This window comes from Gallinula chloropus (genome assembly GCF_964237585.1).
Source record: "Gallinula chloropus genome assembly, chromosome: 3".
NCBI classification, from domain to species: Eukaryota; Metazoa; Chordata; class Aves; order Gruiformes; family Rallidae; genus Gallinula; species Gallinula chloropus.
Genome location: NC_140087.1, coordinates 6,420,652 through 6,441,672, shown reverse-complemented (window position 1 = coordinate 6,441,672; position 21,021 = coordinate 6,420,652). Strand labels below are relative to the sequence as shown.

General features: G+C 39.4%; 1 protein-coding gene across 1 annotated transcript in view; it reads right to left on the bottom strand.

Annotated features, from left to right (window-relative positions):
* MAN1A1 (mannosidase alpha class 1A member 1) overlaps positions 1–21,021 on the bottom strand; it is a 146,093-nt gene that overhangs the window by 21,608 nt on the left and 103,464 nt on the right. The window contains exons 6-8 of the mRNA XM_084262140.1: positions 6,496–6,619; positions 4,061–4,154; positions 246–361 (exon numbers count right to left, since the gene is read on the bottom strand). Of these exons, the coding sequence (XP_084118266.1) occupies positions 246–361; positions 4,061–4,154; positions 6,496–6,619 (334 nt within the window). The remainder of the gene's footprint in view (positions 1–245; positions 362–4,060; positions 4,155–6,495; positions 6,620–21,021) is intronic.

Below are 21,021 nucleotides of genomic sequence, written 5' to 3'. Positions count from 1 at the left end.
CTTTCAACTGGAAAAAAAATAGCTGTACTTCAAGACTCTCCCCTTCCCCACAGTATCAGCATTGCTCTAGCATTTATATTTGATGAAGTGGTTTTAAAAGAGAAACTAATTCTTTAGGAAAAAAAAAAAACAACACAGTGTAGTGGCAAAGACATAAATCCCTCACACTGTCTCCAGATCCTGTCTCTTTTGGATAGTTACAGATTAGATTGTTATGGAAAGGAAGATTTAAATATCTTATCTACCTGAACAGCATCATAATACATTTTCTTGCCTTCTTCATCCGTCTTGTCCGACATCAGCCATGCCTTGAGCAAATATTCATAAAAGCTATCCCCAAGCCCTCCAATGGAGACGTGATCTAAAAAGGGAAGAAAGAGATTCAGCAGCAATTTCATCTTCAGCCTGGACAATAAAATACAATTACAGTTTGAAACAGCACATTCAATGCTTTTAAACATCTCTTCCTACAACAATCTTTAATAAATGTAAGCCTGGAACCTTGAGAAAAACTTAACTAGTATATACAGGCAATTATTTCTTCAATTGCTAACTTTTTCATCAGGCTAAAGCACAATAGTTAGTTAATATCCTCAGTAGCCAAAAAAAAAAGAACATAGCAAAGAATCAAGACCTTATATGTTTAACATTTAATTCGTGTGGTCTACCCCATACAAAAATGTGCTGCCCCAACTTCTTGTTTTATTTTAAAGCTGGGAAAAAGAAAATTAGAAATTGCTGTCTGACTAGATAAAGGCTTTCCCCTCTTAACATGCAGGCATTATTTTTATTTGCTCTTTTATTCACTGATGCTCCATTTCACTTCGTAAAAAAAGGCCAAAACGTTTTCACTCCTTACTGCAGAGTTGAATTTCAGGTTATTTTATGGTATTTCAAAATACCAACCCATATGTTTAGAAACAATATTATATTTTTAAACATCTGGCTGCTCTCAGAAGTCAGTAGTGGTTCTAGAAGGAAAAAGAAAACAACTCTGCCACATCAACAGATGCTTGTTGCTATCACACTGCTTTGTTCTGCTTTACATTTATGATCTGTTACTACAGATGCTGTGATTATTCAACTGCACACGTTTAGGATGTGACCCTGTGAGCAGTAACACCAACAGAGTCAGAACATTTTGACGTCAGCTACAGCAGCGATGTGAACACTAGTGATGCTCTCAGATGCTTGCACAAGGTTGCACTCACTTGCTTTCCAACATTTTAATGGGCTACTGTATGATCTCAGCATAGATCCCCATAACACATCAAATACTACCAAAAAAACATTAACATCTCTAAGCAAGAAGTTTTCCTCTAAGCTCTGCTAAACTAAGACCACTGGCTAGAGGTTGTCTTTTTTAAGTTAGTGCTGCCTGGTAACATTAAGGTATTTGATGTTTATTGAGTCTTCAGTGAAAGGATTTTAAAGTGCTTTTACCAGGACCACTCATTTGTATCTGTCAATTTTACAGAGAGGAAGGGGTCAGCTAATTCCACCTGGCACGCCCAGGATGGAGATGTGGGTATGTATATCACACAGCAGGTCCCCGAGCCAGACCACAGAATTCTGGGCATGAGAAAAGCAGAACACACATGGGGTGATGCAGGCTCATAAAGGGTGATGCAGAAGGGCTCACACTTCCCAACACCTAACTCTGATCAAACTTCAAAGTTCTGCCTCTCTTGGTGGAACGCAAAAGAACAGAGAGAATTTATTTTTAAACTCTTTCATATCTCTTACTGGAATGCTTCCTCTCACCTACTGAACAGGTTGCAAAGCCATGCAAATGTAGAGGATACCTTTTTTTTTTTTTATTCAAACTTTATTAACGGTGTCTTTTTGCTCCAATAGCCTGTGACATGCAAAAAATAATTAGTTTTCCAAACGTATCCTGTCCCTTTGCCTAACAAAGAAGTTGTACCATCAAACCTGGGTTATAAATGGCTTTTTCTTCCCCTCCTCTTTTGAATGAGATATATTAAATTTCTGGAAAGAATACACCACCATTTATTTAACTAAATGCTGATGATCTAAAAGGAAAAGAGGCTTCTTAAAAAAAAAAAAAAGGAAAAAGAAAAAAAAAAGAGCATTTGCTATGATCGAAGGCTGATCTTTGAACAGCAGCATTTAAATGACCTTTACGATTTCCCAAATAAATTACCATAGAAACCTCTGACATTTGCAAACTAAATAGCACAAGCACAGTTTCATCAATAATAAGCCCTCTTATTATATACATTATTGCAGTAGACAAATCCAATTGACGCATGCTGTAGCAAATCACTGTCAGTTTACTGTCAAAATAACAAGGGCTAAATGAATTTACAGGAACCATGGCAGTGATCCAGGAGTGTCCTTCACAGTTACAACATGCTAGAGTAGGAACCCCCCCCTCCTCTCTGCTTGATGTTTGAGAGATAACACTTCTGTCTTCTACCAATTAAGGGTTTGGGTTTGAGTTTGGGTTGGTTTTTTTGTAGTAATCAACTGGAAACAGCTTGGAAAAACAATCTCAAATATTATGGGAAGAAAAAAAAATAGAAACCAGTGAATGTAAGCAACTGAATCCTAAGAGATGCAACAAGATCCAAGCTGCTTGTGCTGCTCCAGCATGCCAGGGGCTGACCCGTGTCAACATCTGTGTCCAGCATCTGCACATGTGGAAAGCTATTCCTTTGTCAATACTACATGCTATTAGAAAGCCAAGTTGGTATAAAGTGTAAGCTTTCCTGTACACACCAACAAAAACGGGCATTTATGTGAACAAGTAGTAGATAAGACACGGTAACACTGGAAACAGGGAAAGTGTGAAGGCAGTAAGGTAGAGTATGTACTTGACTACTTTAAAATAAATAAGGCAGAGCTGCTCATGGTGTCAGCCACTGCAAAGATCTGCTCTCATGCAGCTCACCAAAGAGCTGAGCTTCAGTGACTGCCTGAAGCTGAGGAAGGAGGTACTGACCTCGGTTGCAGATGCTGCGGTGGCCGCCTAACCAAACCCAGTGTCTATTTTGGTAGGATCAGCACTTCCAGAGGGAGGTTTTAATGTTTTACAAAGCTGTAAGTTACCATCTAACCAGACTGTGACCAGTCCCATAAGGGCTCTAGAATTTCACTTGCACCCTAGGTGCCTCCTAAACAATTATATTCAAAATCTTCTCCAGTTCTTTCCCTCTCTTGTATTGTCCAGCCAGCTTCAACACTGATAATCTAAAGGACAACCTCACCTGCCTGTGTCTTTTCAGACCAAAAGAGAATATCTTGCTTGTTTTCTTTCAACAATGTAGGGAGGAAAATATACAAAAATATTGAGTGACATGAATGGGATGGTGGTAGACAAGTGGAAAAAGAAGTAGGGTCTCTCGAATTGTGATCCTGCACAGGACATAGGCTCTGAATATATTAAGGAGACTGGAGAAGATAATGTACAGTGGGGAAAGGCTCTGTCATCAGGAAGGGGCCAAGGAGTTCAAGCATTTCATTATGGTCTTTCCCTTCTAATTTTGGAGCCTCCAGTAACGATTCCAAGGGAATTAATGCCACGACATAGTTTGGTTTAGTTATTTTCCTCAGTTGTTTGCATTAAACTTCAACAGAAATCACAGCTGGTATTAAATGGAAAGACTTTTCATTTTTTTTAAATCTTCAGCAGAGCCACACCACTCTAAAAATATGGAATTTGATTAAGACAAGCTGATAATGTTTCCTGAAACAGCTACTTTAGAGCAGAGAGCACTTTAGATTTCTGAATAAAAGACTTCTGTAGTCTATATGCTCCTTTCCAAAACTATGCATATTCAGACATTTCCCTGCTTCCACAAGCCATACTGAAAGATCAAAGAAAAGCAAATTAAAATACAGTGAGTAGGATGACTTTTTATATTTGAAGGGTGTTTTTTTTTTATGTTGTTGTAGAACTTCCAATATAATCTGAGATTTTTATTCTTTATAAAAGTTCTTTATACACAAAACCCCCGAGGTAACAGTGACTGAAAGTTAATGACTGCAAACAGCACACTGATAGGCCATAGTACCAAACATGCCATCTACTTACGCTGGCCCCACTGGCCACTGCTGGGATTCAGGTAGTTGGGGTAAAGGCCTTCTGGTTTATCCAGTCGATTTAGAACTTTCCGAATATTCATTACCTGTTGGAAGGGTACAACATGCTGAGTGCTGATCCATTTTTCCCCCCAAAATAAAACAGCATCAGTACAAAAGTCCAAATAGCCCTACTCTGTCTGCCCTCACCCCCCTGCCCCGCCCCTGTCTTACTCAACATATATACTCTATGTCTGAATACCTGTGGACAATTGTATTACTATTAAAAACGATCCTCGAAGCTGATGTCACGTAAATGAGCCCTCTGAAACTTCTGGAGCTTCTGCATCGAATGATGGTAATGAAACTCCACAGCAGAAGCCAGCTCCCAAAGCTCAGGACTTGCCACACAGAGTATCGCATCCCTCCAGAGGATGCTGAAATTCGCAGGCACTGGTTGCCTTAACTAAGTTTAGCTACTCCAGCATTATATTCCTCATATACCCAAATCAGAAATGGTATTAAACATTAAGCCTACCACCTAGTTCAGATGCAGAAGCAAACCATAAAGGAGTTTTTTCCTGGAAAGGAGAGCACTGCTGGAACTAAGCTTCATACAACCAGCTTGCCCAGCAGGAACCCATGCAGCCCTGAGCACTCTGCCGGCACTCTTAAGGAGCTCTCTACAAATGAGAGGCCTGGGGAAACAATTACAGTCCAGATGCTCGGCAGCTGGAGTCATCCAGCAGCACAATCCATTGCAGAGCACATGAAATAATTTATACTGAATTTTAACATTCATAGAAAAAAAACAAATGCAGTGACTTGGGAGAACGCAGCTCCTAATCACCACAGACTAGAAATAATAAAGTATTCACAGCTTCATTGTAAGACCCCGAATGCCTAGGTATCAACTGAACTAGCTGCTGAGAAAGAAGATAAATTAGCTTACACCAAGCTGCAGAAGGATTTCTGTTGTGGTACACAAACTGCCTTCTGCATCTTGACACTACATTGCTAACCGTCAATGCCCAAATGCAGACTGCAGTGGGTCCTAGACCTCATTTAATGAGTTCTTCTATGAATACCTCCATGCAAAGCTTAGTGTTTCTTCTTTTTTATCAAGTATACCAGCCCTGGAACGGCTTGCCCCGGAGGGCTGTGGAATTGCAATCTCTAAAGGGCTTTTAAGAGCAGCTTACATAAACAGATTTCCAGCACCTCGCAGCTATAGCTTGACTCTACTTTGGAAAAGAACCACAGGCAAGGATTTTTAACATACGTACTTTCATCACACTTTAATTGTCTCTCAATAGAACAGATGTTATACAGTAAATTACCATAAATGTCAAAAGATAATTGAGTTACCCAGTAAGTTTGTTTCTGGTTGGTTGTGGATGCTGCCTGCCTGCCCACCTCCCCCCGCCATCCCCCCAGATCAGATCTGTTTAGGAGAAACTTTGTCTGTAAATTCATCCCTGAGTGTGTTTGAATTGCTAGGAGTTCCAGTGCTGACAATGGTAGCTCAAAGTCATCAGGTCCTTTAAGTGTGGTACAACTGGCATTCAGTTGAAATTTGACCATTAGTTTGAAATTTACTGCCAAACATTTGGAGTCTTATTATTAATTCCATTTTTTAAAATAGGTAATATCAGTTTTAGCTAACACGGGCCAATTGGATGTGGTGTGTTGTACTTGGAGTAAGATCACAAAACCAAAACAAATGGAAATTGTAATTAAGAGAAAAAAATAACAAACAAAATCCAATAGAGCTTATTATAAAGAACAGGATCCACAGACTATCTAAGTACCAAAAACTAAAGCAAAACTGCTTGGGTGGGACCTGGGTGGGACATGGGTCACCTAAATAAAAAGAATACAACGGCACCAAACCAACTGTTTTGCCAGAGGAAATAAATAGGGTTTCTTTCTTTGTCCCATAAGAAAGTACAGAGGACCTTTCACAGAAGTCAGTGCAAGGGAAGGAGCTTTCTAACCTCACTGACAGCAGTCATATTATACAGCATTTTGAAGGCTAAACTTGTTGAAATTGCACACGGTGGCCATAGTGATTTGCCTTCGATGTCATCATATATTATCCACAACAAAATGTCAGTTGCTGTTGTCACCACAATCGGGTTAAGCAGTGAAGGAAGCTCTACGGTTGGATTGTTTAATGTGATAATAACTTAGAACATAAACAGAAGGTTTATGTTTTATGGGGCTAGGTGAGAGCTATCTACAAAAAGATGCATCACAATGATTTTGGAACAGGTTTTTGACTTCATAATACAAAACCATGCCGTGGTGATTAGGGAATCATCTAGAATCTATCTACCTCCTGCGACAAATGCTTACAACTGAGGAAAATCCAAATCTATCCCCAGAGATTAGTCCCCCAACATGTGATTTATCTTTTAAAACATGATCTTGTCTGAACAGTCTAACCTTTTCAGCGAAGACGGGGTTTCCAGACAGGTGGCTCAAGTGTACAAACTCCAGATGCAAAGTCCCGAATTCTGCCAAAATGCTGCTGCCGCCAGAGGCCCATGGCCAGTTTCGACCGATCCCACTAAGGTGGAAGGGGGGAAGAGAAATACAGAAAGAAAACATGAGCATCTCTAAGGCAAAGCTAACAGGTACCAGATGCACTGCTGTGAAGAGAAGATAATTAATTTAAAATATACTTAATATCTGTGTATGAAACCATACTTCAGCTGCCTTCCATGACTTTACTACAGGACCCTGAATTACTCCAGCTCTGCCTAGGCTTGTAAAGTCGCTTCCTGCAGCAAGCCAGTCTTATAGCTTATGAATCACTGTACAGTGTTTAAAGACTTTACAAAAAACAGTGAATATGAGAAAAGAATACTTTACCTGATTTCGCTGTATTTAACACAACACTCTCCAATTCTAACTCTTCCTTCTACAGTGCGGTTATTAACTTAAAATGCTTCATATATACAGCATAGGCTTTAAGTCAAAGGTACTACATGTAGTATATCTTTCTTAATACCGGAGAATTTAATAGAGTAGGATATTTAGGCACTTTCTCTCCAGGTAATCTCACCAGGATGGGTAACTTCATTTTTCATTTACACTTAAAGATACTTCACAGAAAAATTAATCTCAGGTTTTGTGCTGAGAATAAAGAAAAGCACATTAATTGCTAAATCCCCCCTAGAAACTAATGCTGGTGGAGAGTCAGAGTGAAAAGTCTGCTAAAGTTACATCACAAAAAGGTGGGGTTTTCCCCTTGAAATTTCCAGCAATATTCAGAAAAACCCTTGAAATACAGAAAAGCCATTTAACTTTCTGGAACATCTAAGTGAATAATGACATACTAGGCCACTGTATTATTAACATGAGTGTTAGATAGAAATATGACTATTAGGTATTGGAATGTATTTTCAAGTTCTAAATGGCATCAAACACACATACACATAAATAAAATAATTATTTTACTTTTACAAATAAGCTACTACCGACATCAGTTAGCATTCACACAACTGTGAAAATTAGGTAATTCTTCTTGAGTCAAAATGTGATTTATATTATGAAAAAACAAAACAAAATCTAAGAAACCCCATCTTTAGTTCATCATGATGGAATTCCTCAGTTGTGTTAAAATACCTTCTTTAAAAGGTCAAGTATCTATAACAGAAGTTTAACCAATATAATGAAATGAAGACTCCATTAAATTAATTTCCCCACTAGCTAGATTAACACATTGAGATTTCTACCGCACACACAAGATAAAAACAGGTCATTAAACTTTAAAAGCAGAGTAAAGGCTGCAAATAAAGAACATGTTTGTGTTCTAGTTAAATGTCACGGCTTTAAACCGTGTAACACCTTTGGGTGCCTGGCCTTGAGCAGAAGTCACTGCTGGAACTTCCTCATGTGCCACCAAAAAAACCCCCCAGTACATCACCTACTGATAGGTGGACTTATATTGTGCCATTTCTTAAGGATCACAGAGTCTGTCTAATAGAATCAGAGAATACTCACTCCACTGCCCCCAAACCTCATCAGGTATGCTACAGATTTTCTTTCTCCCAGACCAGGAAGATCACTGAAGTGACCACGTTTATCTGAATGCTGAGTGGAGGGAGAACTTGGTAGAGCAAATGGAAAAAGATTGGATGAGGCTTCCCTCGCTATCATGATGGTGCAAGAGGCTGAGACACATGGAAGACATATGATGCAAATGATTGCCCAAAACCCCAAAGGAGAAAAAAAAAAATGTTTCTAATCTTCACAGCTCCAGACAAAAATCAATGACATAATGAAATCAGGGTACTGCAAAATGCACGCAATCCAACTTTGACAGGGTATTTGTATGACAGAAACAGAATACAAGTTTTATGGGATCCAAATATCTCATTTTAAGAGCAATCTTACAAAGATTAGAGTGCTTTTTACATCTGATTGAAAACAAAAGTGAAGAGAAAAAGCCACCTGGCTTACAAGCTGTCTGCACTTCAATCTACTTTGGTTCAAAATTTTTCCAAACGGTGACATAAAAGTGTCAAATACTGCAGAAAATAAGATCAAGGTGATTACTGCACACAGCACGTCTGAAAACCTCTTATCTACAGACTGAAGAGCTTACACACACAGACTGGTTACTCACCCAAGAACAGGCACCATCTGTGGGACACACTGGCCCAAGTCCTACCTCAACGCTAATTTCTAGATGAAAATATTTTAGCTTGTTTCCAAATCACCCAGATTAAAAGCAATGACATAGGACACTACTGGTACATAAAGCTCAGCTGGGGTGGGTGGTGGTGGTGGGACAGGTGAAATATTGAAAGGTTTTGAAAAGTTATTATGTTAAGGTGCAGCTGGAAAAAAGCCTGTTTTCCCCCTGTTAAATTTCTCAATAAATCTCAAAGTGGAAACATTGAGCTGTTCCTGCAGCAAGGCATCAACCAAACTTGGCAGGAAACACACTAAAGTCCTTACTTGTGCTCTACCACAACGTCTGCCGATATCAACACAGCCTGTCAGAACATTTTGATGTACTGCAGTTTGTTTAACCAGAAAAATTTCCAAGCACAGCTATCAAGGCATGTATTTTACCAAGAATGGAAGGTTCTTCTTGCTTAAGATGGTTACTCTTAATGCAAGGAAAGTTAAGAAACATCGGTGTTGCACCCATGTACTATTTCATGTAGCTCTTACTGTTTTCAGCTGGGACAGATGGTTAGGTATTTAAAAATAAATAAAAATCAACATATTTCTGGAAAAATCTGCAAAATGATGAGGATATCCATTGGTTTAGTCAGATGGGTGCTTGAGGTCAAAACTGACAAGCTCGTTTCAACAAGCTTGAAGTGGAACCCAAGAATTGCAGTTTGGTGCCCTGACTATTTTTCAGCAACCTTCAGCTGTGGATGTCTGATACTCTTTCACGTATTTCAGTTTTCAGAAGCAATTATTTCCTTTATATTCCCTTCATACTATTGGGAGCAGCCACAGTGTTGCATCTGGTTCCCTTATTTTAAGGTGATAGTCCAGCACGCACGTCTCTGCAGACAGCTCCTGAAGAGACATAATTAGAGCCCCAGCAAAGCTCTCAGCATTCAAAATGAGAGAGGTTTCATACTCTCTTGAGTTTTTGACCAGGGAAAATAGACTCTGGCTTTTGTGTAACAGTCTCTTGGCTTAAAAAAACAAAACTGAAGAGGGTGCTCTTTTTCCATCCCACCCCCAAAATAATTCCCCTAAAGACTCAATGCTTTTAAACAGTATGGACCTTAAGCAAGAGAGAACCTGAACAGTTAAAGGAATATGGCAAAATGGAAAAAGATTGTGCCAAAGATTATAGAGAATTAGTACATTTACAAATGACATGAGTTGCCCCTGGAAAATAACATGCAATAAATGAGTGTAACAGCTCAGTAAATCTTAATATCAAGGCACAGTAAAATATTTCTGCCCATGCATGAGACTACACATCCAGTACTCCCAACTCAAGGCCAGGTTGGATGGGGCCTTGGGCAACCTTGTGTAGATCCAGGCCTGAGGTTGGTGTCCCTGCCTGTGGCAGGGGGGTTGGAGCTCTATGATCCTTGGGGTCCCTTCTAACCCAGACCATTCTATGACTCTATGATTCTATGAACTCAGACATTTCTCAAGCTCCTCACCAATAACCACTATCAGGGTGACCAAAAAAATTCTCCAGAGTTAAAAAGGTAAATGCTAGGTGAATGCTATGAATTTACACTTCAGCCATAAAGTCAATGCTGAGTGTCTACTTAGTCTTCATTTACAAAGTTACAGACTGCTGAAAAGTCCACAGCACTAAAAAAACTAGTGTCGTTTTAGCAAAACCATGTATAACATGGCAAGTTCCTACAGTTTTTCTTCCAAGGGCACCCATTACTCAGGGCAAGAAACTACACCAGCAATCTGCACCTGAATGATTTGGGGGATTTTCAAAAGGCAGCCTAAGGCTCTGCTTGAGCGCCACACAAACCTGTGCACAGATCACTTGCCGCAAAGAAGGCAAAACCCCTAAAGCACTAAAAACTTTTTGTAGCTTATTTTCACTGTTATTCTTCCAAAAAGGTATAATGTCCCAAATGTCTCTTAAATCACTGTGTCTAAATCAAGTTTATATTACTTAAACACCACAAAAATTTTCTGTAAAATAGTAATAGAACATTAGAACTTATTCCTATATTATTATAACTGGTGTTAGTATTATGCAATGATGTGAAATTTAGAGTGAGGATCTAGAGCAGCAAAACATATTAAAGCAGGATGCTCACTGTGGCTTATGATATTTCTCATTTATTTTATAAACTTTGTGACTGAGCAAGAGTGTCACAGAATCAGAAATACAGAGTTTGTAAATTTCACTGTCATTAACGCTCAGGAAATATGAGCCTGAGTGACCTGGGCTGCTCATTAATCAGTGTTTTTCCAGGAGACTACAGCTGGTCCTTCTGTACATACAGAACAGAAAGTACAAGATCAGTATCGCTTCTAAAATGTACAGAATGTACCAGGAGAGGAGGGAACCACAGAGGAAATATAAATATTAAAAGGTTTAGGGGTGTTGTTTGGGTTTTGCTGGGTTTTTTTTTAAATTACATCAATTCAGATGCACAACAATGTTTACAAGATTTTTTAAAAAATATATATATATATATTATCAAATCAAAATTCTTGCCATCAGTGAGTGGAAGTGTTTCAGCCTCCTCAGACAGTTTTATTATCCTCCAGCCTCTCCTAGAGAGTGCCAGGAAAACTCCACAAGCTGGAGGCAGAGCAGGACTTCAGGATTTCAGTATTTAATGCAAAATGCAAAAGCACAACCAAACGCTCAAGATCCTCCTCCTGACTCAGTAAAAATGGTGAAAGGCCAAAATGAAAGAGATCCAGCAGACATAATGTGAAGTGTCCAAGAGCTGATGTTGTGAAAGGTTTAGGGATTAAGTGACGACCACGTGCGATCTGGCTGTGTGATTCAGCACATGGGGGCTGTGTGCTGACTACAGGTCTGACTATGAGCGAAGATGACAGGGAAATTCGAGCGCACTGCAACCCCTGCAAGGGTATTCATGGAAATTAACCTCTTCATGGCTCTCCTGGCTGATTAAACTAAAGATGGAATCCCTCCCTTGACAGAGTGAACCCAGAGAGACCAGTCCCTCCCACAGTCAGCCCTTGCCAGGTGCCCAAATTGCCCCAAGATTTCAACTAGCTTCACAAGATGAATTTTTTTCTCTCTCTACAGGCTAATATATATAATGAAAAGGCTTTGTCATGTTATGTTTTTAATTCTTTAATTGCCAAATAAGGCTTTTTCTTAGCTCATGGTTTATTTTTAATGGTCCTGTTTTGTACGGGCCACATGCACATCATCTTAAAAAAATACTTCAAGACAACTTTTGGCAGATAAACTACAAAAATAAACGCAGTAAACCTTTCTGCAGTACTGTGACACAGAAAGAGACACCTCAAAACCCTTGAATCTTCTATACCTGGCCAGGCAAAGCCCTACAGAGCCACATATAGTGAATTAGTAAAATATACATATTAATGCATTATGTTTAAAATTTCACAGATAACAATTTACATTTTATTTTCTCTGCTGTATTTCAACCCAGGAAGAAAATTCTCCAAGGGCACATTCCATTTTGATAGAACTGATCATTATTTCTATGGATGACTTTTTTTTTTAAAAAAAAAAAAAAACCCAAGTGTCTTCCTTGTATAAAAAAATCAGTATAACTACATAATTGCCAGTCACTGCATCGCTAATAAAAGTGTTTGTATGTTGCAAAAGCCTTCAATCTATTTCTTTTCTGCCACTACCAGCCTTTCATAATAATATTCTAATTTAATTAAGTCAATTAAGTCTCCACAGAACAAATGAAGAGAGGTCAGTAAAGGGGCAGGTTTTCATTTACATACTCAGTATCTATTTCTCATTATAAACAAAATATATTTAAATGATTAAGTTGCTATAGAGCTGTAGATGCACAAAATACGTCAAAATGCTAAATAAACACAATTGCTTTCAGCATTTCCTAGGCAAATGAACGAACACAAGACCAAACAATGAATATGTTCTAAATATACTTTGTGACATACATCCCCAACATAAGCAAATAACAGGAAAAAATATTTCATGGGATACTACAGTTACATGCTGTGATCCCCTAGCTAAGGGAGTCACCACGGCAGGCAAAAAGATTATCTTCAGAGGTCATTTTCATAGCATATCTAATGCTTCATGCATTATTTAGGATTGCCACATCTTAAAATGCTTTCATAAGAAGGATTTTTTTTGTTTTGCACTGAGCAGTACCATTTGTCAACGTGTCACAAAAATAAAGGAAGAGCAGTTTCTTCCCTTCCCAGAAACCCATGCCGATCCTTAGACACACATCCCTTGCTAACAACTTGCTGAGAAGCTAAAGTCAATAGTGGAGACCAAGCTGGGGAAGAATGATCTGCTGTTGACACTTTTCAGAAGAGGTTCCCTTCAAACTCCTCTGCTGCAGCTAACGACCGATGCTAGCCAACTGTGGTTTGTGACCTAATCTACAAAGAAGCTGTGATGAAGAATGAAATTATTTTATTATAGGTTCATACTTTTCAAAACAAGCAAACCCCCCCCCAGTCTTGGAGCACACACACAATGCTTCCTAAAGTTTCAACTACCATACTTAATAAACTATATGCCTAGAAGATTACTATTTTTTAAAAATTTTCATCTTCTCCCTTAAAAGTACAACATGGGATCTTGGTGTATGAGCCTGTCTTCACAAGCACTGAAATTGATGATTTATTAACACTTTAGAGAAATTTAATGTGCTTTTGTTTTCCCCATACCCAGCAAATCATCTGTATGTACCTCTATTTGACAAAAGAAAGATCGGAACAAAGAAGCCCAAAATGAGCAAAGCCAATCAAGGGAACCCCTGACAGGGCGAGCACAGTAGCTGGGTATTTCTAGCCCCAGCAGCAAGCATAAACACCTTCCTGTCCAACTACCAATAAATGGCAATTAACTTTTTGCACTCCTGTGGGGTGCCCATCACCTCTCCCCGACAGCATCAACCAAGGCAGACAGACTCCTTCTGGAGTTCTGGCTTTTCCACAGTATCCCTTTCCTGAGAAAAGAAAATGATTAACATCTGGCTAAGCATCTCTCACACAATGTCTTGGCAGCTGTAACTTAAACACGCTAGCTAGCCTATGTGGTACTTTTTGATGTCTGTTTTATTCCTCTTTGTCAGGAGGATCTTTTAGGCAAATGCTAACAGCTGGTTGGGTTTTCAGCAGTGACAATGACTGCGTAACTACTGCCCTTGCCTCAGCTCTGCCCAGCTGGCAGCTTGCTGTTCAGCTGAGCTACCCTCTTGGAAGGCTGACTGATACCAGCAATTACCTGGTGAGGTGATTTCTAGGGATGCTGATTTAGTGTGTGGGGGGGAGGCAGACAGTGAATTAGTACCATCAGCAGCTGCTGCGTGAAGACTCAACAACAAAAGTGGTTACACAATTTTCCATTATGATGGGGAAGAAAAAAAATTCTATGCTGTAATGTCAGAGCACGAACGTTGTTTTTACTGTAACAAGTGAGATAATGAGGAGGTATAGATAGCCTCAAGAGCTATTAGTTTGAGAACATTAATTTTGTCTATTTGCCTGTCAATTTGCAGTGTCAGCATTAATATATGCTGATCTCCTGGCCACTTCAGTTCTGCCAGTACAGGAGATGCCTCCATTTGTACTGGAGGCACATGCACATCATCATCTGCCTGGAAATGAGAGTAGGAAAAGTCAGATTACTGTGGTTGACCATTCATCATGTGAGAAACTACCGGCACAGCTCCAAAAAGATGCTAATAAGAAACAGATCTTAAAACAAGATCCTTGCTTTTCTCCATCAGTGTATGCACACTTTACAATCCAAACACTACAGAGATGTCTATCTGTGAAGGGTAGAAGAGGAAACTACCTCCTTGCTCCCTTTGTCAATTTTAGGAAGATGGGATCAGTCAGCATAATTTCTGTGCTTCTTGAAGATTAACAGTTGTTTTAGAGACCCTACAGTATCTAGGGACACCAGTTGCACTGGCTGTGGTGAAAGTCTTCAAGAAAAAAGTTATCCTCCTCCCAACATTTTTGCCTTTCACCTTTGTAAGGAAATTTACCCCGAGACCTTTAAAGCCACCCTGGAATGGTCACTATTTCCTTACTGCACTTGCAGGCAGAAAGTTAAAATGCTCAACAAACATGGAACGCTATCAAGTGAGCTGATATGCCTCAAGCTGACTGCCTGACAAGCAATTTCTCCTGAAAGTGGGCAGAACAGCAAAAGAGACTAAAGAGCACTGTTAATGTAAAAGCAGGAAGCAAAAGCAGAACCTGCTCAAAGTATGAAATTTCCAGTAGCAACCTGTGTTGTGGCCTCAGCCAGGACAGGTCCCCAACACCCTGAAGAATCACATCAGCAGTGGAGGAGGTGCTGGGGAAGCGTCCATATAAACACACAGGGGAGCCTGGAGAGTTCTATTTGCTCCATGCCCCAGTCGCAGCCCATGAAACCCCACTAAGCACTCTTTGCTCAGGAAAAGAAACACTGTTCAATATCACCATCAAACTTACTGTCATGGCAACAGGACCAGTCCCTCTGTGGTGAAATGTACTTGCTCATGATTAGGTCAGAGTAATGATGGCTTCTGCGGAAATAGTGAAGGGAGTGGAAACAGCAGCAGAGGGAGCAGGAGACAAGACACAGGTGGAGGCCAAAATGCCAGGCAGAACCAAGATGAAGACAATGTCATCTGCCTCTGGAGAGCAGCAGAGAACAAGCAAAGGCCAGTGAAATTGCCCGTGGGAAGATCATACTTTACTGTATGCACTGAAGTCTGACAGCTGCTGAGACTAAAACACCTCCTCCATGGGCTCCAAAAACCACCAGGCACCACCAGATACTTCTTTGGTGATCTGATAGGCGTTTTTTTAACATCTAGATTTAGCGATGCTGTGGCTATTGAAGCTTAAAATAATCAGAATATCTTATTCTTACCAGTCCCATTCGGACTGTTGAGCTGCTTTATTTATATCAAATTCTGGTAGCATTTCTCTGTGGAAAAAGACTGTGTTTCTCTAGGCCTTTACTGGCAGGGTGTGTAGAATCCTTTCCTTATGGCTGTCTGCCCTGTGACACCTCTCATGTTACCGATGCTCTGAAGGGGCATCAAAGCTGGTGGAACTGGCACCCTGCGGCAAACCCGGAGAGCAGTAAGCTCATATGTATGCACCCGCATGGAGGAGCGTGAGAAAACGAGAGACAATTTGTAGCCAGGCAGTACACGATTTGAAACGCTACTATGAGACGTGTCAAGTGTTTAAAAGTAATTTTCAGTGTCACTAACTTAAACTACTGAAACTGTACTTGTTACTGCAGTAATTTTTGATAAAAGCTGTCTGAGCAGGGCACAGCCCTACACTACACGTCCCCCACAACACACTAACGAATAAACTAAACAATTCGTGTTTCCTATTACTTTACGCACTGGAGGTTTAATTAATCAATTCTAAGAGCTGAAAAAGCAAGGAGGGAATCCAGCACAACGCAGCAAGGCTAGAGATAATAAGTGCCCGCATAGACTACTTTTAATCAGGTCCCCAAAGAAAGCTGAAAATAACAGGAAATGAAAAGTCACGAATGGAAGTCTTACAGTCTATGTGATAAAAGTTAGACTGTCTAGAAAAAGGTGGTATTAGAATAAAATTCCCAACCATAGCAACTGGCATAACTCGATGCTAAGTGTCTAAAAAGACCTCTCCCCAAAAGAAACAACATCTCAGCTGAAAAATTATCCCTTACAAAAAATTATGGGGGGAAAAAAAACCAACAAAAAACATAAAGAAACCCTCCTTGAAGGCCTGGTTCTGAGAAGCCAATCAAAAGCCCCTTCTTAACAGATTCACTTGAAAGAAAAGTAAGTACAATCTTTGGAAAAGTCTCAAATAAACGTAATTTATGTATGGACCCCTCCTCTCTGCCATGCCTTTTCAATACTAAAGGATGAATTAACTTAAATCTAAAGCTTCAGAGGTTTACATTTCACATTAATGTAACTAGGTAACACAGAGACAGAGTGGAAAATTGGTGCTAGAACCCAAACCTTCCCCATTTATTTTTCTTTCTTGGCGGGTTTCTTGCTCTTACTTTCTGGCCTCAAAACTCTCCTCCGTCTCTCCCAAAGTTCCACATACAAGATATTCTTCCCTCTATTGCCAGTCACTTGAGATCTTTAAGTTCTCTCCACACAGCCTCAAGTAGAAAGCAGCAAGATGTATTTCTGTGATGGAGAACCCACAAGAGCAGCTACCTCCAGTTTAGGTTGAAGACACTCACAACCCAATCAAGAGTATTAGTGTAGTGAAATACTGTGAAAACAGTGGCTTCTCTATCAGAGGTGAAGTCGCTTTTTTAAGGAAAGCCACTACTGATCTTCTGGACAGGACAAAATCTGAGCATTTGGTCTTTTCAGTCTGATGAGGACTTTTCAGTGTAGGTAAAGATTCAAAGTATCAAAGCAACTGGCAGGCAAGTGACAAGCTATATGAAAATCCCCAGCCACTAGTTCCTGCTTTCCCACTTTCCAACACTCATTTTAAAATACTCTATATCACCCTAATCTCTAGATTGTCCTAGTCTCCATCTCAGTCATTTTCAATATACCTGTATTACTTTTGTTTATCCAGATCATATTCGTGCTGTACCACCATTTGACAACTTAAAAAAGCGATTTTTATCTTCTACTTTTATGAGACAAATTAGCTTTGATTAGCTTTTCATGTCAAGAAAATATTTTAAGTGGATTCACAGTCATTTAAGTTTAAAAGTCCTTCAAAGCATTTAGTCACATTTATTGCGCTTCATATTGCATGTGGTACCATTAAATGTCTGAAGTGAGAATCAAAATCATTATACTAACTGCATGGCTCTGTTACTAAAAATAACCAACTGACAAGTTGCAAAGGTCTGTTTTAAGCAGTTTTCTAGCTACCATTTACTGCAAGGAGCCCACGCCAAAGGCTTTCTAACTGACAGTCAATTATTTCTCCTTTTAATACAGCTGTTGTATCAACAGTGGTTTCAGTCTGGACAGCTTGTCACAAGACTTGCAGCTGTGATACTCATCTGACATAACATTAACTTACAAATGCCATAAATTATACTTGCATATGCATTTACTGATACGTGTATCAATCTAAACATGTACAATACAGAGACACCACTGCTGTCGAGGGAAACCTGTCTCCTCAGTATCTGCTTTCACAGATGCTGTGACAGCTGTATGAAACACTACTGAAATGGCATTCTGGTTCACTGAAAGGGACAGCTTTTCCAGATAAAAAAACCCTGAAGAGGTCTTTTTCAGACCAGTGTTACTAAAGACATAATCTGTTCTGACAAATGCTTTAAGAAAAGCATAAATGTCCCTTTTTTCCAGTCTGCTTCAATCTTCTCCCTCCTCTTCACCCATACATTGCGGTGTCATATAAATCCATTTGTTCTGGCATCAGATAAACATTTGTTTTTCTCAGTGCCAGTCACTAAGGGTTTGGTCCTTACTCACAGCCAAGGGGAAAGATCCTGGTGGCTTCAACAGGCACTGATCAGGCATAAAAATCCTGTTGTCAAAGTTACTGCAGAGACTGCAGGTTAATATGAATACAGGGAATCCCTGCAGCCTGACTGAATCGCTGATATCACACTGTAAAAATTCTTTCCCTTAACACCCTTCACATTTGAGAACTGGTTCTCTTTCTGCTAATTAGTAACACAACGTTAAAAAAAAAAAACAAACAACCCCCAAACCAAAAATCCCAACAAAAACCCGAACAGACTGTTGTGTTTTCTTTTCCCTGGACATGACACATTTGCTTGTGCACAGTTTTATCCTTCAATGCCCATTAACTATTTGAATATCAAGATCCAAGTAAATTGCCTTGATGAAATATGTGTATTTATGTACATGCAATTTACACATTCCTTTTTCCCTACTTTATATATTTATAGAAGATATATAATATCCAGTATAATTCAGTCTATTTAACAATACAGAGCTATCCATATTTTTCTGAAAGGATATTAGTTTCAGGCAAATCACTGGGCTAGTGGAAGTTACACACGCTATTTATCAGTTTCTGATCCTGAATGCTATGCCTGTGGCTCCAAACATAATGCAATATGGTCTGATAAACACGAAATATTACTTCCCTGGATCATGTATTTGTAAATGAGTGAGGTCCCTCATTGATGAAAAATCAACCGATGGTTAAAACACCATTACATTAATTAAATATGGAATGACTGAATAGGAATATTTCCTACAGTATAGCAGGCAGCCAGAAAAACCCCAAGCCAACCCCTACATAATCTAACATGCACCTGATTTCCACCTGAGGAAAATATCCCCATTACATAAAAATAAGAGTAGACCTTTTAAGATGAGGGTGGTGAGGCACAGGATGCCCAGAGAAGCTGTGGCTGCCCCCTCCCTGGTTGTGTTCAAGGCCAGGTTGGATGGGGCTTTAGGCAACCTATCTATTAGAGGGTGTCCCTGCCCATGGCAGGAGGGTGGAACTAGATGAGATCTGAGGTCCCTTCCAACCCAAACCAATCTGTGATTCTACAAGAAGGGAGTTTTCCATCCGATTACCTAATAATTCAGTAGAGTTGAGAAAGACTGGAAGACATAGGGTACTTTGGCAGAGCAGAAAATGAGAAGTACCAAATATTTCTTCTAAAAGTACTTAAAAACATTATCACAATCCATACAACAGTTCTCACAACCACACTTAAGATACCCTATGGAGGATTTTACAAACCAGATTATCAGATAATAAAGGGCCTGGCATCAAGTAGTCAAATAAGCTTTTCTTAACAGTAATTGGATTTTATTCAATATAATGAAAACAAGATAATAAAGGATGAAGTGAAATCAGCATGAAAGGATTACTATTTAAAATGATAGAACAATCAAAGCCTCAGAAAAAAAAAAACACTTTTGGAATCCTGCTGGAGACACAATGTGTGTCCTGCACCACCACACACAGTTTCATTAACCACGTTGGAAAAGCTTCTGACATGAAACAACGTACATACACAGGGAAAGCACCTTGCTACTTTCTGTTTTAAAATATCACTGAGAAAAAACAATGCTGTAGCTTTATAAGGCATTTAGGAAAATCAGGTTTCAGTCTCAATTCCATCAATACATTTGATCAAAGATTTTAAGCGTATGTAATTTCTCACTGCTTTTAATGACTTTACTGCATGAGATTAATTAATTTAAGCCCTTTTTTTTTGGTATTTTCAGCTGTAGACTAGGAGAGTATAGTGGGGAGTATCTTGAAAGCATCATCATGTAAGAAGTTGCATGATGTCAATCAAAGTAAGCATTTTTGGTAAGGTGCACAATTGTCTTTTGGGTACCAGAGACACCTTGAACTCAAAATAAACTATTTTTAGGTCTCTTAGGAGTAACTTAAAATGTGGTCTGTATACTCTATGAAAATTATTTATTTCTTTGACACTTATTATACTGTAGTTCAGGCACATGACAGCAATGCACTGGCCCAAATCAAAATGGTTGGAGTAAAGATAAAAGTGGAGATGGGTCCCCATTCTTACTCCCCTCTCTTTCAGGTAGGCAGATTTGCAAAGGCTGACTTCAAGGGCCAGCAACCAGAGCCCAAACTGTCTTTGATGTGTGGGTGAATGCAGGGATGGAATATAAACAGCCAGGTTCCCTTCTCCTCCCTAGGAGGTGAGCATGAAGAATAACCTCTGGTACAGATGCTATGACTGTGAATAGCAACAGGGCTTTTTCTAATCCTCTTAAGTACCCAAGACATGTTAAGTCAATACACAAATTGTTAACAACAAACCAATCTGGCTCACACACACACAAGGTATAGAATTATAAAGGATCATAAATGAAAAGAGAAAAAAATAAACCAGTTGTTTATTTCAAAGAGGCTCAAGAGCTACTGAAACATAAAGCCTTCCATATCAGAGAATCAAGCACTGATATGGTACAGAGCAACACAAAAAAACCCGTAAGAGTGATGATGGTGGATATGTTCAATGTTTTCTCTAGAGTGAGGGAAATAAGTGTAAGTGATGCTGAGTGTATACCAGAGCTGCTTGACAAGACAAGCACTTGCTGATTAAAAAACAACACCACCACCACAAAAAAGTGTATGGCAAAGAGGTCTGGAGAATTCATGAAGCTACTATCTAGGATTAGAATTTGCTACAGAAGGATTCCAAAAAGCTTGGAGAAGCAGGCCTGGGGAAGGAGGTTTTAGAAATGAGCAGGCTGTTAAGTGGAAATGCAAACAAGGCATATCGCAAGGGTGCAGGATGGGACTTAAGTGTGAATTGAGGAATGAAGGTGCTGAAGGGTGTGTTAT